This window comes from Chrysochloris asiatica, unplaced genomic scaffold, assembly GCF_000296735.1.
Source record: "Chrysochloris asiatica unplaced genomic scaffold, ChrAsi1.0 scaffold00039, whole genome shotgun sequence".
NCBI lineage: Eukaryota > Metazoa > Chordata > Mammalia > Afrosoricida > Chrysochloridae > Chrysochloris > Chrysochloris asiatica.
The window spans coordinates 7,436,701-7,462,752 of NW_006408557.1; the positions used below are offsets into that span (position 1 = coordinate 7,436,701).

Below are 26,052 nucleotides of genomic sequence, written 5' to 3' on the forward strand. Positions count from 1 at the left end.
TTTTAAGAAGAGAATACAAAAAAGGTGTTTACTTGTGCTTTTTTGAATAAGTAAAGACTTTCAACAGTGGATCATGCACAGCTATGGATAACATTATGAAGAATGGGTATTACACAACACTTCATTGAGCTCATTAGGAACCTGAACATAGACCAAGAGGTAGTAATTGGATGAACTGGACTTTCACTTATGGATGCAGTTGCTCAAAATTCCAACTGGACTGGAATGTTCTTCAGATCAAGGAGCATGCCTGTCTCCTCAGGGTACTAAGTTAAATTAAGTTGTTGTTGTTACCAGCTGTACTTCTCCAACAGTGCCACACAAGCTGGGCAATCTAAAATTGGCTATCAAAAATGTGGGGCTAAACAAACATATAAAAAAATGTTCATGATTATTAGCCATTGTTGTTAAGTGCCGTTGAGTTGGTTCCAACCCATAGTGACCTAGAGAGATGCAAATCAAAACAACAATGAGATATCATCTCATACCAGCAATAACAGTGAAGATCAAAAAAGCAGAGGACAATAAATGCAGGATATGGAGAGACTGGGAACCTCCTACATTGCTGGTAGGAATGCAAAATGGTCTAACCACTCTCAAAAAGAGTATGGTGCTTCCTCAGAAAGTTGGAAATAGAAATACCTTATGATCCAGCAATTCCTCTACTTGGTATCTATCCACAAGAAATACAATCCATAACACAAGTAGATATATGCACACCAATGTACATAGCAGCACTATTCACAATAGCAAAAAGGTGGAGACAGCCTAAGTGCCCATCAATGGAAAAATGGATTAACAAACTGGGGTACATACACACAGTGGAATATATGCTACCTTGAAGAATAAAAATAAGCTGCAAGCCACAGCATAACATGGATGAACCATGAGGATATTATGTTGAATTAAATTAGTCAGTTACAAAAGGACAAATATTGTATAAGACCATTATTGTAAAAACTTAAGAAAAGATACCCATACTAAAAGTATTTAAAATTTTTAAAAAAGAAAGAAAGAAGAATCTGATTTAATCTCTAGTTCTAGGTTCACATATCTCATTATGAGATATATTTCCCTGTGGACCAGGGAAGTAATTTTAACATTTCTGTGCCACGGTTCTCAACACCGTAAGATACAGATACTAAAACTTGTTTCTTTTGACATTATGGGTCAGAATCAATTCTATGGCATTTAACACAACAACTTATGACACTAATGATTGAAAACATATGTAAACATCCTTTTTACAAAAGGTGTGGTATTTTATACAATTTATTTGTTAAGTTGACTATTGGGACGTTACACAGACCCCCATGGAATTAATGTTCTTAATAGTGGTTAAGTTCCTAATCTAGTCTGTAAATGCCTGTTTGACTCACAGCACAAATGGAAAGAGTGGTAGAAGATCACTGTTAACACTAGTCATCAGATAGTAAAAAGGCAGTAAAACTGTGATTGCCTTACAGCGCAGCAGGATTCTATAAAGAATGATGGAAAAAGGGAGGGGTTATATGTCTTCAGTCTATAATTGATTAGAATACCTAAAAGGGGTTCTAGAATTTGCCAGTGAAATAGGCTTCTTGTGGAGCCTTTGTAGTGTATAGGACCTTATATGGAATCCTGACCCCCATCCAGAACCTTCTGAGGTGGGACATTCCCACTTGAAAGGATCATGCAGACCAGCCCAGAGTGGCTAGAGAAACAGAATATACTTCTTGAAAGAAAGACCAGCAGGAAAAATCAAAAACAAAAAATGGTAGTCTGATTGGCTACTACAAGAACAAGCAAGTTCTTCACCTGAGAGCAATCAAGTCCCTTCAGGACAAATCTCCCTCCAAAAATGAAACTCAAAGGGAACTCAGAAGCAGGCATGTAAGCTTGCTGGTGACCAAGTTGATCTACTGGTGATTGGAAGTAGGGAAAAGGCAGCAATGAAGATACAGGCTGAGTTCAACCACATTCCATAGACTCACGTCAACCTGTAGATGAGAGAGAGAAAAGGAAGGGCTGGTTGGTCTGAATTGTGGAGAGACATGGAGATTCCTAAGCCCAGGGACAAAGACCTAGCCACGGAGGACTAGAGTTCAGAGTGAAGCATCCAGCTGATATGAAGTGAGGAGAGATGCACAAGAATGCCCAAACTTGCAGATAGTACCCATTTGACCTAGCTTTGATGGTTTGATGATCAGAACTCAACTAGAGGAAAGTAAAAGATATTTGATAAAGGAAACAAGTGTAAATTGCTACAATGTGATGAACTTGATCTACACTTATGGATGTAGTAGCTCAAAATACCAACCAAAAGGGAATAGGTCTTCACATCAAGAATCAAACCTATACTCTCTGTACACAGGGTTGATAGGGATGGGCAACTTAGACACTAGCTACTTAAAATGGGGGGCTATAAAGGCATGAAGTGGCTGGCTTGCAAGTTTTCAAGAGGGAGTTTACTTTCAAAGTGTGCAGGGAAAGACAGAATCCCCACTGATAGTTTTCATCTTGTCTAGATGGGTCTGGTGAAAGGAGATGGGGAATAAGATCTTTATGATTCAATAGTGAGTAACTGTTATCATGCTTAATTTCAGTGTCACAACCATGTTGTTGTTAAGTTGTTGTTAAATACCGTCGAGTCAGTTCCAACCCATAGCGACCCTATACAGGGTTTCCGAGGGTATAAATCTTTTTTTTTTTTCCAAGGGTGTAAATCTTTACGGGAGTAGAAAGCCTCATCTTTCTCCCACGGAGCGACTGGTAGTTTCGAACCGCTGACCTTAAGGTTGGCAGGCCGATTCGTAACCACTACACTACTATAAAGGCAGAAATTTTGTAACATAAAGTGCGGTGTAGTTAATTTTATTAAACTAGAAGTTAAGAATGCCACCCAGTAACTTTGGGTTCCACATACCTCTGGATCAACAGGTAAAGAAGCAGTTACTATATTGGGTGGTGTGATTAATCCTGATTACTAATGGGAAATCAGATTGACATTATATAATGGAGGTAAAGAAGAATGTGTGTGAAATCCAGGAGATTGCTTAGGATAGCTTTTAGTATTACTACGCTCTGTGATTAAAGTCAATGCTAAACTAAAGCAACCCAATTCCAACATGCCGACCTATGGCCCAGATGCTTCAGGAATGAAAGTTTGGGTCACCCACCAGGAAAAAAGCCAGGATAAGTTTAGGGTCTTGCCAAGGTCAAAGGGAATGCAGAATGGGTGATGGAAGAAGGGAATTCTAATATTAGCGATGACCACATGACCCGTTCGTTGCATAAATGAGAACTATAATTGTTATATTTTTTTCCTTTTAGTTTTGTATGTATTTTAGGTTATCTATGAGTTGCTTGTATCATGACTTTATGATTGTCTTGGATCAAAGAGATGTACACAGGTGCCAAGTTGACAAGGGGTGAATTATGATAGTTACGGTTTTGTGTCAACTTGACTGAGCCAGAATTCTCAGCGGTTTGACAGTAGTTATCCTTGCTGATGAGATGTCATATAATGTAATCAATTGTATGATGAGGTCTGCTATGGGTAGCTAATCAATTGAAAAATGGTTTCATCAGGGGTACACTCTGCTTCTATATACTGGACGCTAAGGAAAAGCTTGCTTGCTTGCTTTCTGCTGGATCTGGATCCTACAGATGGCTCTTCATTCAGCCTCCAGGTCTTTGCACTTGATCCAGTGGCCTGTTCCATTGCCTGCCAATCCTGGGAGTCATCAGCAGTCTGGCATCTTACCTACCCAACTCTACAACCATGTGAGCCACTTCCTTGATATAAGCGTCACTGGTTTTCCTTCTCTAGAGAACCCAGCCTAAGACACACACCTTGTTCCACAGATTTCTTTTTTTGGTTTAGAATATACCTGGGATACTTTTCTATACCGACACATAAAAAAGTTTATACTTTCTTTTTATATGGCTGCACTGTATTCTCTTGTATGAATGAATCATAAATTATCCTCCACTTAAATTTTCTTTTGTTTTCATCATTTTTCTTTATTTTGACATTGTAAAGAGTTCTTTTGCTAAGAGTAGTTGTAAAATAAATATGCAGAAGTAGTACTGCTGAAACAAAAGGTATGTGCATTTGTATGTTGGATTAATATTGCCAACTGTCCTCCACTGATGAGAAAACTTGCACTCTTGTCACAAATGCATTGAAGTGCCTGTTTACCCATAATCCACCCAAATAGTGTTATCTATTTTTTTTTCTTTATGCCCATCTGCTAGGAAAACAACAACAAAACAGTACCTCATAGTTTTAATTCAGAATCCTGTATTTTCATTAAAATTCTTTCATTCATTTAACAAATACACAGAGTGCTTATTATGTGCCAGACACTGTTCTAGAGACTAGGGATATATCAGTGGCTGAAGTCCCTACTCACATGGAGGTTACATTTAGGAGATATGCACAGCAATAAACAAACAAGTAAATGCATATTGTCTGGTGGTGAATAAATGCTATGAAGGAAATAAAAGGAGGGTAAGGAGGATAAGGTAAACTTAGAAACCAGATGAAGAGTTGGGTAAAAATATCTTTTTATATGCTTCTTGCTATTGCTTTTAAATGTCGTGGAGTCAGTTCCCACTCATAATGACATTGTATATGGTTTTCTAGAAGCTGGTGGGTTTAAACCACATACCCTGTGATTAGCAGTCCAGTGCTGATCCTCAGCACCACACCAGTACTCCTTTGAATGTTTACAAGACATTTATTTATATGTTCTTTCCTACAAAATGTTCTTTTATACACTTTGCCCATTTTTCTATTAGGTCATTATTCTTTTTGTTACTGAACTATAGAATATTTTTATTTAGTAGATCTTTTACATGTTAGAAAATTTAGATACCCTATCATTCTGCTCCTCAGAAGCCCTAGACACAGTCACTATGAGTTGGAACCAACTTGATGGCACTTCACAACAACAACATTCATATCAAGGAGGTGAGTGGTCCAGTGATTTAAAAGCTCACCTACTAGCTAAAATTAATATTGTTCAAACCCACCGGCCATTCTGTGAGAGAAAGATGTAACCATCTGATTTTGGAAAACTGGATAGCCTTGGAAACCCTGTGAGGAGTTCTACTTTTCCTACAGGGTGCTGTAAGTCTGAACTGATTCAACAGCAATGGGTTTGGGTTTAGTTTGGGGTTTTCTCCTATCACCATTTGTTAACAGCCACTCAACTTCTTCTAAGTTATGTGTGCATATGTTCAATTTTTATTTTAGCTTGAAATTTTAAAAAGATCATACTAGCTTTTAAGATAAAGGGGGACACAGCTTCAGCCTATAACTGATTTGATTTGCTAAACGGGGATTAAGAATTTTCCCAGGGAAACAGGCTTCTTGTTAAGCCTTTGGAAAGTATGGGGCCTTAGGTGGAATCCTGAGCCCCACCCACAACCTTCTGATTTGGGACATTCACACTTGAAAAGACATGCAGACCAACCCAGAACTGCTGGAAGAACAGATTATTAAAAGAAAGACCTGCAGAAAAAAAGCAGACTGTTGGTCTGTTTGAATTTCAAGCAAGCGGTTTGCTTTGAACGCATCAAGGCAAGAAAAGGCAACCCATCAGGGAAAACCCCTTTCTAGGACTGAAACTTAATGGGAACCCAGGTGCAGTCCAGTATACTCACTGGTAACTGGCTGGGTCTACTTGTGAGAGGAAGTGGGGGAAATGCAGCAATGAAGACATGGACTGAGTTTGACCAACCAATGACATTGAGATTAGAGAGAGATGAGGAAGGGCTGACTGGTCTGAAATTTAGGAAGAGGTATGAATTTGTGAGTCCATGGGTACTGACCTATCCCCTGGGTCATAGGGCTGAAAGTGAAGCAGCCAACTGTTTTGAAGTGCAAGGAGGTGTGCATGAACACCCAAATATGCAGCTAGCAACAATGTGAATTAGCTTGGATGGTTAGCTGACCAGAATCCACTAGTTGATGATAAAGATGCTTGATACTGTGAGCAAGTCCAAATTGCTACAATTTGATGAACTGGACTTTTGTTTATGAATGCAGTTGCTCAAAATGGAAGAATTAATCATATCTAGGAATAAGTTTGTTTCCTCAGTTTACTGAGTTGATTGTTGCTGTTGTTCTTAAATGCTGTCGAGTCGGTTCTAACTCATAGTGACCCTGTATAGCGTTTCTGAGGAGCAGCTGATGAGCTTGAACCAACAACCTTGCATTTCAAACCAATCTTGAAGTCCAGTACATTGATAGGGACAGGCAATTTAGACATTACCATCAAAAATGGGGGGCACGACAAAGGCATGAAGTGGCTGGCTTACAAATTTTCATGAGTGTGCTTAGTTTCAGAATGAGGGGAGCAAAGTAGAATCCCCAGTGAATAATTCTCCCTCTTTTCCAGATGTATCTGGTGAAAGGGAATGGGGGATAATGCTGATAGGATTTTATAATTCAATTGTGAGTAACTGTTAGCAGGATTAATTGTGATTGTCACAAGTGTAATTATAGGAGATGTGTAACTAAAAGGGGGAGTAGTTAAATGTTTCATTTCAGAAACAGACAATCCCAAAACCATCAAGAAAGAAGAGTAGGAGTGGAGCGTGAGATGCTTACCTAGAAAAGCAGCAACACCAATAATGGTGGCAGAGGCAGTGGCATGGAAAAACAGAGAAGCTGCAGACTCTAGGCCCATAAACTGAGTAATCAGGCTGTGTGCCTGCAGAGAGGAGGCTGGCTCACAGAATGTGCCCTTCGGATACTTAAATGAATATATATCTTTGTTTTGTAGGTGTACATAAAGTATTTTTGCTTTGTTCATTTGTGAAATAGAAGATGTAAATGGAAGCCACAGGGAGGAAGTAAGATACCAGTCATTGTAGGGAGGGGATTATAGTCACTGAGATGAAACAAAGTGTCTAATTTGTTGAATATAAAGCTTATGATCTTATCACTTAATTCACAAAAAGTTAAAAAAAAAAAAAGATAAAGGGGGACATTGTATAATGTAGTGTATTATTAATTGGAACTATAGGTCTGGGAAGCACCAGACTCATGAAATAAATACAGATAAATAGTTCTTATACATATCCATTATTAAAAATACACTGTTGGAATCTCAAAAGTCATTTTAATAAGAGTATTTATTCATATGTTTTATCTATAAAGTTTTCCCTTATTATATTAATTATATATGTTTGTCTATGTATAGGTGTAGAGAGAGCATAAAGAATACAAGTAATTTGTACATAGGTCAGAAGAGTCAGATAAGGTTTGTATTCAGTATCAATCAAATGTGTGTCTTAGTATATAGTTTACCTTTCTACACATTACAAACATTCAAGAAACACTTCCACATACACTAAAACAACCTCAACATGATAATACAATAAAAATAGCAATGTTTGGATGCACATTACAAAGTAGTGCCTGATTGTTATTCCAAACAGTTGTATGCACAAGCACACCTCACTTTATTATGCTTATTTTATTGTACTTTGCAAATACTGTGGTTTTTATAAAATTAAAATTTTGTAAAACTTGTTAATTGAAAGTTTGTGGCAACCCTCTGTCAAGAAAGTCTGTTGGTTCAATTTTTCTACCAACATATGCTTACTTCCTATGTGTTACATTTTGGTAATTTCCACAGTATTTTAAACTTTTCATGTTATTATACAATTAAAAGACTACAGATAGTGTAAATATAACTTTTATATTCACTTTTTGTTGTTGTGACGTGTCCTTGAGTCACTATCGACTCATAGTGACTCCTATAGGGGTTCTGAGGAGTGGCTGGTGAACTTGAACCACTGACCTTGTATTTCAAACCAACTTTGCAGTCATGTGCATTAACCCACAGTCCCATGCCAGGACTCCTTTATATGCACTGGGTGACAAAAAAAATTCACTTGATGCTCATTACTGAGGAGGTCTGGAACTGAACCCATAATATCTCTGAGGTATGGCTGTATCTTTAATTTTTACTATAATAGGCTTTACAAGGGCTGGTTCCTAACTACAAGTTGTACATAAACCAGACATTCATAATCTGGGGACTGCCCATAAATATTACCAAGAAATGCATCCACTGCTTTATTTCTGAAAAAAATATTTTAAATTTATTTTGATATTACTACATGCTAGGCCTTGCGCTTCTACTGAATATTTCAACTGGTTTAATCTTTACAATGGCTATGAATGGTAGATGTCGTTATCTACATCTCACAATGAGGAAACTGAGAATGAGAAAGGCTAAGTAATGTTTCTGAGGTTACTAGGAATTGCCAAAGCCAGGACTCAATCCCCAATATGACTGACAAGTAGGCCAGTGTTAGCAAGTCAAATTTATTATCACAGAAAAATAATGGGGTCCTGGGAAACTCTGGGGATGTGCTGAGATATCTTTCCTTAGCTAGAGTGAGTTGAAACTTAGTTGCATCCCAAACAAAGGGTTAGGCAAAGCCAACTGTTTTCATCTAAATGTATATTACTCTATAAATCATCAAAGTACATATCTGTTCCAAATTTGGGGAGATTTACATACTTCCCAAGATCCTGACTAGAGAAAGCATGCAAAGAAACATATTAACAACCAGATGAGCATAAAGAGTTTGACAATGTTATTTTAAGTTATTTCAAATACATTTGATTCCTACCTGATTTCATTTCCAAAAGTGTAGCGTTATCAATTTCATGTTTGGCTTTTCCAGGGTGAGGAACTCGCAGTGGTATAATCTGAGGGACACACACTGAACCAGCAGTCATTTTTTTCTCCTTATATTTAAAACAAAAAGGGGAATGAAAGTAAATTCCAATGTCTATATATATTTGAACACAAAAGCTGAAGAAAAGTACTTCATTCAAAGTACAGCAAAACCAAAAAAAAAAAAAAAAAAGCAGAGGAAAGAGAGAATACTGTTACTATATCACCTACAAATATTAAATTACTTGTCATCAAGTGTTTCCAAGTCATGGCGATCCCATATGTGTCAGAGTAGAACTGTGCTCCATAGGGTTTTTCTGGCTTTCTAGAAAACTGCCTCTTACTTGAATGGAAATATGGGGATCATTCAGAGATGTCTCTGGGTAGACTTGAACCACCAATCTTTGGTTAGTAGCTGAGGGCTTAGCCACATGTCTCTCCTAAAAAATATTAGTTAATTTTTAATTAAAATAGTTATATGTTCCAGCTGTATTTTTGCTGTTGCAGTCTTGAGTGGAGTTTTGATTATCTGAACACTCACCTCATTCCTGGGAAAAGAATATGAAGAATGAGACCAAGGGATGGGTAAATTAAAGCAATTAAGCATCACTAACGATCTGACCTCAGTTCCTACTGATCATCATCACCTGTTCCTTCTTTCTTTAGGTGTGTAAACTCTCTTGGCTTCAGGACACATGATCACAGAAGAGGAACAGAAGTTTACTGTTTGTTGTTGTTGTTAGGTGTCCTCGAGTCAGTAGACTCATAGCGACCTTATGTACTATAGAACAAAACACTGTCCAGTCCAACCTCACAATTGTTACACTGGAGCCTATTGCTGCTGCCACTGTGACAATTCATCTCGTTGGGGGTCTTCCTCTTTTTGATGACCCTCCACTCTACTAAGCATCATGTCTTTCTCTAAGGACTGGTCCTTCCTGATAATATGTCCTAAGTATAAGAGATGAAGTCTGGCCATTCTGGCTTCTAAGGAGCATTCTGGCTGTACTTCTTCCAACATAGATTTGTTTGTTCTTTTAGTAGTCTATGGAACTTTCAATATTTTCCTCCAACACAATGAATAAAGAAGCCCATAGAAGACTTGATGCATTACTATTTGTAGCATACGTTAATTTAGAACCCATTCCTTTGGGAAAGCTAGGTCTTCAACCCTGCATTTGTCAACACAGTGGTTCTTGCATTTCAAAGCTATAAAGAAATTTTAGGACTGCAGAGTATCACTGAATCGAAAGGAAGTTAGCATGGATATAAACAGTGACCAACAAACACAGAAATCTCCCATTTACTGTATTTACAAATTGTTGTTGTTAAGTGCTGTCAAATTGGTTCTGAGCCATAGCGACCCTGTATAGGGTTCCCAAGGAGCGGCTGGTGGGTTTGAAGTGCCGACCTTGTGGTTCAAACTGACCTTGTCGTCCAGTGCATTATTCTGAAGCACCAATTAGCTACAAATAATAGATGCCTCACTGATTTTTTTCCTGAAATGGGTGTCATAATTTTTTAAACATAAAAGGCTGCAGAAGATGAAACCAATCTCCATACCACAGCAACCATATACACTGATGCAATGCTTTTTGAAAATTCAATCATTATGGATACATTGGTTTTACTCGATTGTAATCTACAGTTATTCAATTTGCCTACTTCTTGCACCCTTATTTGATTATTCCATTTTCCATGTATTCATACTTATATAATCTTATTTATCAACTTGTGGTTAGGCATTTAAACTATTTTCTAGTTTCTATTTAGTTAAGTGTTGAGAATGCTGCTCTAAACTGCTTCATAGTCTGAGTTTTGTCACAAGTACTATCACCCAAAGGGGAGCAACTATATTTAAGGGGTAAATTTAATGCCTTCTTAACATCCAGGTTAAAAGTCAAAAATTTAAACTGCAGATCCTGATAACAAAGCAATAGCCCCTACAGAATGGTTGTTGAACTTGGGGGCCTAGCCCATTCCCATATTTCCATTCAAGTAAGAGGCTGTTAAAATGGTTGCGAAACTAGTTCAAAATAAAAATAGAAAATCATCGCGCGCAGTAATAGTGGCTGCCCTTGGGAGGTAGGGGCTGCCAGCAGACCCCACGCTAAAGGGGAGCCAGCGGAACACCAACCAGAGAAGCCCAAGCGGCAGCGCAGAGTCAACTGCACCCACCTTCCAACTCCCTCAGTCTGGACCGCCCCTCGCCGCCCAGATCAGGTATCCCTGTACGGTGTTCTCCGCCCGCCCATCAGCTGTAGCCAAGTACACCCACATATTTTCGACTGGGAGGCGGGGGTGAAAGCTCTTCTCGTGCCACCTGGATCCAACAAGGACCCCTACGCCCCATAGTATCTCTCACCTTCTCTAGCTCCTGCGCTGTGGCCCAGGTTACCACAGACGCTGCCAGTCGCGCCCCGCCCATGGAGAGCAGGGCATGTGATTGGCGGAAACATGGCTTCTTAGTAACCAGCTCCACCTCCACTGCTCGGCAGTGACTTTGGTACCCACCTCGAACTCCTTTCCAGGGACTCTAACTTAGGTGTCCGAGTATATGCCTTCACAAAAGTTGAAAATTGCTAAAAGGTTATGGCTCAACGTAGAGCGAAGTAACTAGGCTCGTTTGTCCGACAGGCATTAATATTCTGGAAAACAAGCATTGTAAAATGTAGAGGCGCTGGAGAGTGTGGTGGAGCAGGCATGGCTTGGCCGCCTCATGCATTCATCCCAGAAGGACTGGCTGCGACAAGAGAAAGAAGGTCCCTTGTCTCCAGATAGAGGGCGGTCTTCTATCGGTTCTCCAGGGTTTTTCGGCTCCCTTTTCGGTGACTCCGTGCGCATTTTTGCTGCACGGGCCCAGGGCTGCCTTCTCATGGCTGAGGTGAAGGTGAAGGTGCAGCCGCCTGACGCGGATCCAGTAGAAATAGAAAACAGGTAACCCAGTGAGGTTCGAGTCCAGGGAATTTGAGCGCGCGGGACTGGGATTGCAGGTTTCTGGACTCTCCCTTTTACGCCCTAGTTGGAAGAATTCTTTAAGTTCAAAACGAGTTTGACAGTTGCAATACTGACTTTGCCCTCATACTGTATGCGAAGTTGTGATCATAATCAGTGCCAAAAAGGAGACCTTTTCTGTTTTGCTGTATTCCTTGTGGATACATGCGCTGAACTAGGACTTGTTTTGTCACTAAAGGAACTCCCCTCCCCACAATAGAACGTTTGAACAGTGTTGGAGTGCAGTTTGTAATTACCACAGTGCAGTATTGAGGTACCCAAAAGTCTCTCCCAATTTTATATTCACTGGCAGTGTACTACAGTTTTCCAATTTTTACAGTTTTCTAAGATCCTCCAAGTTTCTCCATCGGTTATGAACACGTTATGATGGTCCTATCACAAGTTTAAGATGTGGGCTCATTTTCGTTTAGTAAGGATTATTCCAAAGTAGGTCACAGTTATGGCGTCCCACCAGGTGTCTAGAGTTGGCTTCTACTCACAGACCAATGGCAAACCACTAAAACTTAATTGTGTCAATCATTCCATCTGAGAAAATCGAAGCCTCGACTTTTAATTTTCTTTCTGTGTTTACATTTGACTTTTGTTCTAATTTAAAGTTGAGTGAGGGAAAACAATACTTCCTGTAAACAACAATAACAATATATTTAGAAAGCATTTTTGTTTTTCGATTTCTTCTGTGATTTGATTTGAATCATGTTAATGTCATCAAGTCGATTCCAACTTAGAGTCACTTGTATAGGGTTTCTGTGGAGTGGCTGGTAGGTTTAAACTGCCAACGTCAAGTTTAACAGTCCAGTGCTTATTCTACAGCACCACACCAGGACTCCTATAGTCATCATAATAACACAAATTTTCTGCTAAAGGAGGGACAAAGATCATTTTCAACTGTTCAGCTATTAATTTTCCCTACTGCCTCTTGATATAAGTAACATGCATAATATCATTAATGCTTTTTTTCCCTAGAATTATAGAATTATGTCACCAGTTCCCTCATGGCATCACAGACCAAGTAATTCAGAATGAAATGCCTCATATAGAAGCCCAGCAGCGGGCAGTTGCCATCAATAGATTGTTGTCCATGGTAAGATGAATTCAACTCATTCCCTGACTTACTTACATGTCTTAGTGATCATTGTTTCTTAGTATGTAGCCATGAAATCAAAAAGCATGCTGGATTGTAACTGATAGGACTAGAAACTAGACAACAGCACAGACTGCCTAAAATGAGAAAACAATTATAGAGTATTTTATAAGAGAAATTAAAATAAATAATGCTTTGTTCTAATCTGTATTTTTTACCCTACTTGTCAGGAATTTAAGCTTAGTCTGTGCTCACCTTCTGTTTGCTTCTTACTGCTGATTTTATATACCCTAATACCCAGTTCATTAGGGTATATTCCTCTCCAGTCTTACCTTGGGCATTTCAGGATACAGAAGTGAATCTAGTAGCACATCACTTTGTCTTAAACTTTTGGGAAGAGGTGCACCTCAGGTTCCAAGGAAGTAGCAGGGTGATGATTCACTGAAAACCCTTTTTTCCCTGCTCTTACATCTTTTTGTGTCCTTAAAATCCTGGGTCAGAAACCACCCTGGCTACTGGTACCCAGTGCTCTAAGTCTACCTGTTTCTCTCTCCTTTTCCCTATCATCAAATTTCCCATTTCCTGAGAGCATTTCCATTGGATTTCTAACAGCCCTAGATATGGAGACAGTGAATCTTCTAATTCACTTCCTCCAACCTTCTAGTTCAGGATTGGCAAACTGTTTCTGTTAAGTACCAGATAGTAAATGGTTTAGGCTTTGTGGACTGTACAGTTTCTCCCACAACTACACAACTCAATGATTTTAGCAAGAAAATAGCCATAAATACTACATAACAAACGGTATGACAGTATTTCATTAAAACTTTATAAGCTGTAGTCAAAGGGAGTTCATCAACAGGGAACTGCCAGAAATTCAAACACATAGATCTTGACTGAAAGCAGAGAATACCAGAAAGACGTTTACTTGTGTTTTATTGACTATGCAAACGTATTCAACTGTGGATCTTAGCAAACTAAGGATAGCATTGCCAAGAATGCCAAGAATGGGAATTCCAGAACACTTAATTGTGCTCATGCATAGACCAAGAGGCAGTAACTCAAACAGTACAAAGGGACACTGACTGATTTAAAATCAGGAAAGGTGTGTGCTAGGGTTGTATCCTTTCACCATACTTATTCAGTCTGTATTCTGAGAAGCTAGACTATATGAAAAAGAATGCAGCATCAAGATTGGAGGAAGTCTTATTAACAACCTGCAACATGCAGTTGTTACAACCTTGCTTGTTGAAAGCGATGGGACTTGAAACACTTACTGATGAAAATCAAAGACTACAGCCTTCAGTATGGATTATAGCTCAATGGGAAAAAAGCAAAAGTCCTAACAACTGGACCAGTGAACAATATGATTGAAGTTGTCAAGAATTTCCTTTCACTTGAATCTACATTCAGTGCTCGTGGAAGCAGCAGTCAGGAAATCAACATACTGCATTAAGCAAACCTATTGCAAAAGACGTCTTTAAAATGTTTAAGAGCAAAAATGTCACTTTGAAGACTTAAGGTGCACCTGACCCAAGCTGTGATACATCGTTTCAGTTATTTCATATGCATGCAAAAGCTGGGCAGTGAATAAAGAAGACTGGAGAAGAATTGATGCGTTTAGATTATGATATTGGTGAAGAATATTGACTACACCATGACTGCCAGAACAGACAATTGATCTGTCATGTAAGAAATACAGCCGGAATGCTTCTTAGAAGCAAAGATGGCAAATAAAAAAGACAAGACAAAGTCTTTGTCTCACATACTTTGGACACGTTATCAGGAGGGACCAGTCCCTAAAGAAGGATATCATGCTTGGTGAATTGGAGAGTCAGCAAAAAAGAGGAAGCCCCGCAGTGAGATGGATTGACACACTGACTGCAACAGTGGGCTCAAACAGCAACAATTGTGAAGATGGAGCAACACTGGGCAGTATTTCATTCTGTTGGAAAGCACTTAGCGACAACAACACCGCAAGGGAAAAGGAGTGCTAGGATTTCTAGTCAGTTCACCTTGAAGGTCTTCAGCTCTAGGAAGGATAGAGAAAGGGATTCTGGGAGGCTGTAGCAGCAGGAAATGTTTTTTGTCCTCTGATCAACCTCTTAGCTCTTTCCTTTCTGAGAATAATTCTTAGCACCTCCTGTTTTTCAGCATCTTTATAGTTCCCACCACTGCCAGTGTATTAGCTATAGGCTATGTTGTTGTTGTGAAGTGCCTTGGATTCAGTTCCAACTCAAAGGAAAAATCTTCACAGGAGCAGAAACCCTCACCTTTCTCCTATGGAGTAGCTGGCAGGCTTGAACTTTTTGGTTCACAGTCCAGTTTTTATCATATGGAGCCACTGGGCTCCCACTAATAATAATAACTAGCATTTATTGTAAGAAGTGAATTTTAAGAACCAGAATGATTATTATTAAATCACCAAGTAAGTATTGCTGGGTTTGGCTCTTAAACTGTTTTTTTAAATTTTTCCTCCGTTTTCCATTCCTATTCCCCCTGCATGTGTTCAACCTCTTGGTTCTTACCTAAACTATTACAGTAGTATTCTAAATGGATTCCCTGTCTCCATCTGCACAGAGCAACCGGACTCATCCGTTGTAAATACAGGTTTGACAAGTCACTCTCCCATCTAAAATCCTTTAGTCATCCCTAGAGATTCAAGTCCAAACTCCTCATTTACTGCACTGAGTCCCTACCTTCATCACCAACTTCATCTCCCCTCACCACTGTCTCAAAAGTTAGGTTTCAGAAGGAATGACTGCTTTTGGTCATGTCTCGGGGCCTTTGCTCATGACATCATCTCTGCTTAGAAGGCCCTTCTTCCCTTTCTTCACAACCTGATTGTTTCCAGAAAGTTTTCATGAACCCATAGGTTGAACCAAAGTCTCTTCTCAGAGCACTCATGTCACCCTTTGCTTACCACTGCTGTAAACACCAATTAGATGGCATTGAAGTTATCTGGCTATTTCTCCTTTAGAATTCATGTTTGTCGCCCTAAGCACCTATCACAAAACCTGGCACGGTACAGGTGTTCAATCGTATTGTTGTTGTTATATGCCATTGAGTCTGTTCTGACTCATAGTGATCCTGTATAGGGTTTTTATGGAGTGACTGGTAGGTTTGAACTGCTGACTTTGTAGTTCAAAGTCTAGTGCTGATCCTACTGCACCATACCAGGAACCCAGATCACAGAAGGGAGTCTTCAAATTGAGCTGTGTGGTTTAATTTTGACACTTAGTGGGCTCAGGATAGAAAGGGAGTGTGACACAGTTCATCCATATGTAAATAACTCATGCCCAAGCCATACATATGTCTGCCTGGTTTCATTCACAAGATATGGGACTCCTCTCAGCCATGGTTTCCCACTACTGCCATAAGCCTAGTGATACAGCCATCAAGGTCCGAAGTTCAGACCAAAGAATTTTTATTTGTTATCTAAAAATAGTACTGCTGCTTGCTTTTTATTCATAAGTGGACATTTCTTCTTAATTTCCATGTTGTTGCTATTAGCCATCTAACTGGTTCCAACTCATAGTGACCTATATATGGTTTTTGAGGAACGACTAGTAGGTTTGAACTACAGACCTTAAGGTTAGCCGTCCAGTGCTGATCCTACAGTGCAGCAGGACGAACACAATGGAAATTATACCTATCATTAAATGTCACTATTCACTTTATAAGGAGTTCTGGTAGCGTAGTGGTTACGAATCGGGCTGCTAACTGCAAGGTCAGCAGTTCGAACTACCAGCCGTTCTCCGGGAGAAAGATGAGGCTTTCTGCTCCTGTAAAGATTTACAGCCTCGGAAACCCTGTTCAGGGTCACTGTGAGTCAGAACTGACTCCACGGCACATCACCACCGTTACCACCACCATTTCATTAGTATGCTACAGAATATTTGGACTCCTGGTGTCACACTGTAGGATCAGCACTAGACTGCGAACCACAAGGTCAGAAGTTCAAACTCACTATATGTTCCTTGGAAACCCTATACAGGGTCACTATGAGTCAGAACTGACTTGATGGCACTTAACAACAACAAAGATGCTATTTATTTAAATTTAGCCTTTATTTGAACCTTGTATTTATGTGAATTTTATTTTAGTATTGTATGTATTGAATTTCAATTTTTACTTACTATTCTAAAGCTGCTCATTTAAAATTATTCATGCATTTATAATATAACCAAGAAGGATCTGTTATTGAACTGCCATCAAGTCAGTTCTGACTTACAGCAACCTTGCATAGGGTTTCCGAGAAGTGGCTGGTGGTCTTGAACCATTGACCTTGCAGTTCAAACCAACCATGCTGTCTAGTGCCTAACCGCAGTGCCATACCAGGATTCCAAAGCAAGCAACAAGCATATAGGAAATTGTTAGGTATTAATATTTTTTTAAATGGTGAGATAAAGAGCTAAGTTTTGAAAAGCACATCACATGTTATATATAGGCAATGTGAAGAATTGACGAATAATTTTGGGAGTAGACTGTTTTAGTCTGTGTGATTACAAATATTTAAGTATGCATTAACATTTGACAGTGTATTTCTGGATTTGATATCTTCAAAGTAGTTGACTACTGTTTTCTAATAAAAACAACCCTAGGGTCAGTTGGATCTCTTACGGAGCAATACAGGCCTTCTGTATAGAATAAAGGACACTCAGAATGCAGGGTAAGCACCTTTTCTTTTGAATTTTAAGAAAATGTTAACTCTTAAAAAACTAATATATGTGTTGAAAATGAAACCAATAAAGAATAAAGAACTGTCCTATGTATCATCCCCACTCCCTTTCATAACTCCCATTTCCCAGAGATAACCATTTTTTATAAATTTGTATTTATCTTTTCTTCTAGATACATGGAAATACATATAGATAATTATATACGTCTGTATATATATATATATATATATATATATATATATATAATTAGAAAAAGTGGGGGGAGGGGAATCATGTTGTCTACACTTGTTTTTGTACCTTGTTATTTTCACTATATCTTGGACATCTTTTCTTGTTGGTACATGCAGATCTGTCTCATTCTTTTTAAGGGAAGGGCTTGTTTTGGTAAATAAAGTTAGTTTTATGATATTGTTAATTCATTTGAATAGTCATGTAGATTAATAGATTTCTTATACCTTTTTACCTTTTAAAATCTTCTTTCCTTATAGTAAAATGAAGGGATCAGATAACCAAGAAAAACTAGTATATCAAATCATAGAGGATGCAGGAAATAAAGGTAAGCATGTGACGGCATAAGTGAAGAAAACATTGTCTTTGAGAGGGAGATTGAAATATGGCTTTCCAAGGTCTAGAGCAGTATACAGCATATGCTCCCTTGTGTGTCAAAAGGAGAGGAAAGAATTTAGCACCTGTGTGCTAGAAGGATCCCCCAGAGTAATTCCATTGTTGCCTCTAGGGAGGGAGGAACAGATAGCTGTGGCCAGAAGTGAAAAGAGACTTCTGAATTCTGGACCATGTGAAAGTCTGTTCAAAATAAATTAAAACTTAAGTTTTTAACCCTCACTTTTTAATTATATGACTTTGGACAAATAAGTTGAACTGTGTGGGCCTTGATTTCTTGGTTTTCTCTGGTAATTGGGGCCAGTAACATCTCTGGTTTTTATAAGAATTCAATGAAAAACAGATAAAGTACCTAGAATCGTATGTCCATTTAGTTCCCCTGCAATCCCCTTAAGGATTATTGCTAAATTACTGTTAATACCAGTTAGGATCTATCATTGATACTAGCTTGAGTGATTATGATGTAATCTTGACTTGCTTTTATATAATCCTTACGTTTATTCATAAGAAAATTAAATTAACATTGTAAAAAATATGAGAAAGTCACTCAGTATTAAAAAAAAAATCTAGAGCGGAAAACCAGTTTGCTCAATTCATTTTCCCCAAAATCACAGTTAAGAGTTTAAAAAAAAAATTATTTAAAAAAAAAAATTTCTTCTTTGTCTACATTAGGAAGAAAAGATAGCATTTTTTTCACAAATTTCCTTTTCAAAATATAATACTGAATTGTCTTCTTTGAGGAAAAAATCATGACTTCCCACATAGGGCTTTTAGTAGCTGTAAGAACCACAATCTTCCTTATGCACTTCACAGGTATCATGTATGAATAATGGGTATACATGCACATAGTGGGAGTCCTGGTGTAGCAATGTGGGTTAATGCACCAGAATGCAAAGCTATTTGAACTGCAAGGTCGGCGGTTCAAGCTCACCAGCTGCTCCTTGGAAACCCTATACAGGGTCACTATGGGTGGGAATCGGCTCAACGGCACTTAACAACGTGCACATAGTGGCACTGTACGACAAGCACTAGGCCGTAGGTCAGTTTGAATCACAAGGTTGGCCACTCCTTAGAAACCCTATACAGGATCGTCAGAACCAGCTTGACAGGACTTAACAATAACATGCACGCTTACCTAAAGGTTCTTTTGCTTTCTGTTGAGAATAACAGCTTACTTTGACCCAAATCTAAATTTGTTTCTCACATTTGCATCTAAAGTGAAAATACTAGAGAACAGATTGGGGTGCAAGATATGCTGGAAGAGACAATATAAATTAATTCAATAACACTCAAAATGTTTTCTTCCATTATGAAAATGGAATCCTGGTGTGGCGCTGTGGGTTAATGCGCTGGACTGCAAGGTCGCTTTGAACCACAAGTTTGGTGGTTCAAACTCACCAGTCACTCCTCAGAAACTCTACACAGGATCGCTGTAAGTCCGTACCAACTGGATGGCACTTAACAACAACAACAATTATGAAAATACCCTTTTTTATACATTTTTAAAAAAGATACCATGCTAGGATTCTAAGAAGTTTCTACTTAGAAAATTTAACATAAGCTTACTGCTTTGTATATTTCTGTTACTTTGTCTGTGGTTTTACCTCTAAGCTACTTAGTCTTTCCTACAATGTAACTGCATTAAGCTTTTTGCTTAAAAGACTTACTGTCAGCTTTCTTTTGCTAGCTGTTTAAAGAGATATTAGCTGATAGTAATATGAACAAAAATTCTATGGTATTTAAAGTACTTTACTTTCTTTATAGGAATATGGAGCAGAGATATCCGATACAAAAGTAACTTGCCACTAACAGAAATAAACAAAATTCTAAAAAATTTGGAAAGCAAAAAGCTTATCAAAGCTGTTAAGTCTGTGGCTGTGAGTACTTTTCTCTTTCTTCCCCAAATACTCACTTATGTTTGTTGCTCCCAACATAGTAGGGTATTTTATTGTTCGCTGAGGTATTTATTCATGACTGGCAAAAACAGAACAAAAGAGATTTGAATTTAGTTTATACTGGATTGATTTTTAGATGCTACTTAGATTTGTCACTGCCTAGAGGTGTTTTGGAGTCCTGGTGTGGTGCCAGAGGTCAGCAGTTCATACTCATCAGCCGCTCTTGGGAACCCTATACAATTACCAGTGCTTATCCCACAGAGCAACGGCACTGCCCCATAGACCTATTAGCATGACTAAAATCCCCAAAATTGGCAATACCAGATCTTAGCAGGATTGCAGGACAAGAATTCTTCATTGCTGGTGAGAGTACACAGTGAGTGTAATTCCCACTTACGTGTGGGCTATACTTCTTTGCACATATAAGAAAGAGATAAAGTAATTACTCTGGAGAAACCTGACAAACACTATGTCAGCCAGTAATCAAGGTTTACACCAACAGTGATAAATTATGTTGATAGCACAAGGGGATGTCAAATAGCTCATGGACAAATGGCATTAAAAGATAATCAAATTTTTCCACAAATTTTTCGAAGTTCCCTCCTATGTGTCTTGATAGTTGTGATGAGAAGACACTTTAGCTTTGTGGTCTTCCCCCACCCCACCCCCACCCCCAATCTAATTAGAAAAATCCCAATTGAGAGAGTTATAGAAAATTACAACTATGGGCAGTAATTCTCAGAATTGACAAGGCTATCAAACACAAGGAAGGTCCTGAGAAATGGTTACCGCCAAGAGGGTGGAAAATGGAATTTAAGTTAAGCATGGACGTAATTTATAATAATGTTTTCATCTAGATGTTAATGAGGCCAACTGGAGCAGGATATGCAGAAACTCTCTGCTGTCTTCACAATCTTCCTATATAAAACTTAAAATATATAGTTTAATTTTTTTAAAAAGTAATCATAATTTTTGGAGACTCTTCTAAACACCTAAGATTTATGTTTTTTCTTAGGCTTCAAAAAAGAAGGTGTATATGCTGTATAACCTGCAGCCAGACCGCTCTGTGACGGGTGGAGCCTGGTACAATGACCAGGACTTTGAATCTGAATTTGTAGAAGTTCTCAACCAACAGTGTTTTAAATTCCTACAAACCAAGGTAAGGCATGAGAGACAAAACATCACTACATATCTTTTTCTTTCTTTTTTTTTTTTTAACTTCTTCATAAACTGTTTCTTCTTGTATATCATATTTTATAGGAATTGAAAATACTGGAATTGATTTTAGTAAACAAAATATGTTTTGTTTGACTCTACATAAATTGTAATCAGAAAACACTTTACCAGTACTGTTGTTGAGAGATTTTATGCCTCTACCTTCACAGGCAGAAACAGCACGAGAAAGCAAACAGAATCCGATGATACAAAGAAATAGTTCATTTGCTTCATCACATGAAGTGTGGAAATATATATGTGAATTGGGAATCAGTAAGGTCAGAATTCAGTTTCTAACCTTATAATTAATTTTCATATGTTTTTCTTTTCACTCATCTTCATGGGGATATAGTTTAGTGTATTCCAAATGAGCCTGTGAACATTCTTCTGACTTATTGTGAGAAATGTATTCTAAGCATCTGGCCCAGGTGTTCATTGCCGTCAGGTACTGTGGGCACAGTTTCTGAGCTTGGACTCATGCACAGCAGTCTAGAGGCCTGGTAGTGCATCTCACTCACACAGTTCCTAAATCTGGTCTGTCACGTTCTTAATTTGCTCAAGGACATTTCAACATGTGTGCAAAGCATCATTTGTCGTTTATTGGTATTTTACTACGTACTAGATCTAAGTGGTGCTATCAGCAAATTATTTTGAATATTTATATATAAGGATACTGCTGTATACTTTTCATGATCGGCAAAGTAGCTGTAGTGGCCACTTGGACAAGTCATTTTCATTCCCTGGGCCCCAGAATTTTTATTTATAAAACTAGGAATTTGGATTATTTGTTGTTTCAAGTACCTTTCTTTCTGCTCAAGCATTTATAAGTCTCCATCAAATTTTCATCAAAGAAATGTTACTTTATAAGACTTCTAGATTTTACTTAGAGTGAAGACATCAGAAAATGTCAGATTCCATATGAGGTTTCTAGAGTTCTGTCCTTTGACGTTTCAGTGATTTGTGCTAATTTGCATTGTTCATTGTGCTTTAGTTAAATTATTCTCCTCCAGCGTAATGCTTTCCTGTTTTACCCTTTACTGTTTGTAACACCATCCAAAGGATGACTCCTTGTGCTATTTGTGTCGTTTCTAATCTATACTCTTTTTAGGTAGAGTTATCCATGGAGGACATTGAAACCATCTTAAACACACTAATTTATGATGGGAAAGTGGAGATGACTATCATCGCTGCAAAAGAAGGCACAGTTGGCAGTGTAGATGGACATATGAAACTGTATAGGGCAGTCAGTCCAATCATACCACCCACAGGTTTGGTCCGGGCCCCCTGTGGACTCTGCCCGGTAAGTTAAGCTGGTTTTATGACACCAAGTGCAGATGATACATAGTATAACAAAGCAAGCATACCCATTTTCTTCAGACTGTTAGGTTGTCTAAGAGCTGTTCAAACGTCTGCATGACCATAATGAACTGAGCTTTACTGACCAAATGATTGCTTTAGGTTCTTTCTGGAATAACCAGGCTCAGGAAATTTGTATATTTTGTTCTTGGCCTTTAAATGGATGTCTTTTACAAGGGTTAATTATTAAACCCAATCAGGGAAGGAACCAATTTGTTGAGTACCTACTATGGACCAGAGATGGTCTTGATGATTCTCATAGGAGGTTTCCTTTAATTTCTCCTTGTGACCCTAATAGCTAGGTGGTGTTACCGCCCTGCATAATGAGGTAACCAAGGCTAGGTATACCTGAACATAGAGATATTACAAGTAACAACCAAAATTAAAACCCAGAGATAATGTTCATTCTCTTGCAGGCTGCCTCACCCTTCATTCATTTCACAATTAGTTCATAAAAACCGACCAAGTGCTGTAACCACTGAGGATACAACAGTGAGCAAGAGACATTGCTCCAACCCTCATGACATTTATATTTTGGACTTCTGGTGTGGCACTGTAGGATAAGTACTGGCCTGTGAACCATAAGGTCGGCAGTTCAAACCCACCAGCTACTCCTCGGAAACCCTGTATAGGGTCGTTATGAGTCAGAGTCGTCTTGACAGCACTTACCAACAACCATCTGTTTTCACTATGTGCCTGGTTTTCATTTGCTAGAAAAACCGGCTACTTTGGGAATTCTGTTAAACACTCTTCACAAAAAGAAAAGTAGCTAAACATCAAGTATTTGGTTAGCCAAAATTAAGTCATTCATATTTATAGGGCTCTCTTGTATATTCATTGCTGTTTGCCTTTCACCCAGTGAGCAGGTGAACATGGTCATCTTAATGCTACAGTCAAAGGCCCCTCATTAACTGTATGATCACTGAGCAGGTCCTATTACAGTACTTTTAAATACAGTACCAATCCCTTTAAGTTTGAATTTTTTGTTTGTTTTTAATATTACTTTCAGCATATGGTTGGATCTTGGATATCTTATTAACAGACATTTCAGCTGTAGTTGATATTTAATTAAGACAATACCTGTAATGTAGTAAGTTAAAAACTTCAGTTTGATCTTAAACTATCTTTTCTTTTTTAAAGGTTTTTGACGACTGCCATGAAGGTGGTGAGATTTCACCTTCTAATTGTATTTACATGACAGAGTGGCTTGAATTTTAGCAGAAAGCTATAAACTTTACTAACATTTTGCAAATGACATTAGTTTGGAAGTAAATCATTTTATTCATGATGGAGCAACAGAATCCCTTGAAAGCCAGCTTCACAGTAATGGATACAGACTCGCTGTTAGGAAAAAGTATCTTTTCACTTATGAAGACTCAATTTCTATTGGTAGAATAGCCAATAGAATATGACGCAGATAAGGTCAGTATTGAAAACCATTCTTTCGTCATTCAATCAACAAAATACTTTGAAGCACTGGAGAACCACATCTTTTGAAGCTTTCAAGATTTTTGCTAATGATTCAAGGATTATACCACCATACTTACCTCAAACCAAATGACAACATTGCCATGGATGTATTTTCAGTGCATAAATATGATTCTCATTCTAAACAGAATATGTTAACTTTTTTGTGTCATAATGTCTTGTAAGTTTCACTGTGTGGCTCACTAGCATTATTTGCTGGAATTTCTCACAACGTTATTTAATGTCTAATTTAAAATTAAAACAAATAATCCATTGTCCGTCACACTTCAATTTTGAAGGGTACTGTTCGTTTCTTGAACCCTTACATTCGATTTTCCTTCCATATTCTTTTTTTTAAATCATACTGTAATACGTCTAGATTGCATGTAAACTAATTAGGTATTATAATCTTTCTCAGTTTTAAGTGCCATTTCAGATCCAATCTTAAGCCATATGAAAAACATTACAATATTTGATGAATTATTTCACACAAGTTGGCTTCATGACTTTTCATTATCTTGGCTATTGTATTTTCACTTTGTGGTTGTTGTTTTTGTTAAGTGCTGTCAAGTGGATCCAGACCCATAGCAACCCTTTATAGGGTTTCCAAGGAGCACCTGGTGAGTTTGAACCATCAACCTTGCAGTTCAAATGACTTTGCAGTCTGACACAGTAGCCACAGCGCCACATTGTTGTTAGGTGCCTTCAAATCTGTTCTTATTCATAGCGACCTATGTCCAACAGAACAAAACACTGCCCGGTCCTCCACCATCCTTACAATTGCTGCTATTATTGAACCCTTGCTGCTGCCACTGTGCCAATCCATCTCTCTGGTGTCTTCCTCTTTTTTGCTGACACTCCTCTTAACCAAGCATGATGTCCTCCTCCAGGGACTGGTCCCTGCTGATAATATGTCCAAAGTATGGGACACAAAGTCTGGTTATCTTAGCTTCTAAGGAGCATTCTGGTTGTACTTCTTCCAACACAGATTTGTTTGATGTTACTTTTAATATTCTCCCCCAACACCATAGCTCAAATGCATCAATTCTTCTACAGTCTTCCTTATTCACTGTCCAACTTTCACAAACATATGAGGTTATTGAAAATGCCATGGCTTGGGTCCAGTGCACATTAGTCCACGTACTGACATCTTTGCTCTTCAACATTTAAAAGAGGTCTTGTGTAGCAAATTTGCCTAATACAATATGTTGTTTGATTTCTTGACTGCTGCTTCCATGAGTGTTGATGGCTGATCCAAGCAAAATGAAGTCTTTGACTCCTTTAATCTTTTCTCCATTTAAATGGATGTTATTGGTCCAGTGGTGAGGATTTTTGTTTTCTTTACACTGGGGTGCAACCCATACTGAAAGCTGTGGCCTTTGATCTTCATCAGTAAGTATTTTAAGTCCTTTTCACTTTCAGCAAGCAAGGTTGTATCATCTGCATATCATAGATTGTTAATGAGTCTTCCTCCAATCCTGATGCCAGGTTCTTCTTCATATAATCCAGCTCCTCGGATTATGTGCTCAGCATACAGACTGAAGAAGTATGGTGAAAGAATATAACCCTGGCACACACCTGTCCTGATTTTAAACAATTCATTGTCCCCTTGTGTTCAAACAGCTGCCTCCTAGTCTATGTACAGGTTCCTCATGAGCACAATTGAGTAGGAGAATTCATTCTCCACAATGTGGTCTATAGCTTGTCGTGATCCACACAGTCAAAAGCCTTTGCATAGTTAATAATTTCACTTTATAGCATCTCTTAACATTTAGGGAGTATTCCTTCTTCTGTTTTTTTGGAAGAATTTTAAAACTGTTAGTCTCGGTGGTTCTCCAAATATTTGCTAGAGTTCACCAGTGAAGCTATCTGGTACCAAACTTTCTTGGTTGGGAGTCTTTTCATTACTGATTCAGTCTCGTTATGGATGTGTTTTCTGGTTCCTTTTGAGTCCATTTATGTAGGACGTAAGTCTCTTAAGAATTTGTACATTTAGTCAGAGTTGACTTTGTTTCAGTATAGTTGTTTGTAGTATT

The 26,052-nt window shown here is 38.3% G+C and overlaps 2 protein-coding genes across 2 annotated transcripts in view; one reads left to right on the forward strand and one right to left on the reverse strand.

Moving 5' to 3' along the window:
- DZANK1 (double zinc ribbon and ankyrin repeat domains 1) overlaps positions 1–8,749 on the reverse strand; it is a 115,073-nt gene extending 106,324 nt beyond the window's left edge. Inside the window, exon 1 of the mRNA XM_006860637.1 lies at positions 8,641–8,749. Coding sequence (XP_006860699.1) covers positions 8,641–8,749 — 109 coding nt within the window. The remainder of the gene's footprint in view (positions 1–8,640) is intronic.
- A 2,747-nt stretch (positions 8,750–11,496) lies between these two features.
- On the forward strand, positions 11,497–24,022 carry POLR3F (polymerase (RNA) III (DNA directed) polypeptide F, 39 kDa). The gene is made up of 9 exons (XM_006860638.1): positions 11,497–11,624; positions 12,666–12,783; positions 17,385–17,452; positions 17,951–18,018; positions 19,848–19,960; positions 20,994–21,137; positions 21,364–21,471; positions 22,302–22,493; positions 23,690–24,022. The coding sequence occupies exons 1-9, from the start codon at positions 11,563–11,565 to the stop codon at positions 23,765–23,767; spliced, it is 951 nt and encodes a 316-aa protein (XP_006860700.1). The 5' UTR covers positions 11,497–11,562; the 3' UTR covers positions 23,768–24,022.
- The last annotated feature ends 2,030 nt before the right edge of the window (positions 24,023–26,052 follow it).

Coding starts and splice junctions, on each gene's coding strand:
- POLR3F (XM_006860638.1), top strand. CDS start 11,563: ATGGCTGAGGTGAAGGTGAAGGTGCAGCCGCCTGACGCGGATCCAGTA. Junction 18,019..19,847: donor AGAGGATGCAGGAAATAAAG/GTAAGCATGTGA, acceptor CTTTCTTTATAG/GAATATGGAGCAGAGATATC. Junction 21,472..22,301: donor GTGAATTGGGAATCAGTAAG/GTCAGAATTCAG, acceptor TACTCTTTTTAG/GTAGAGTTATCCATGGAGGA.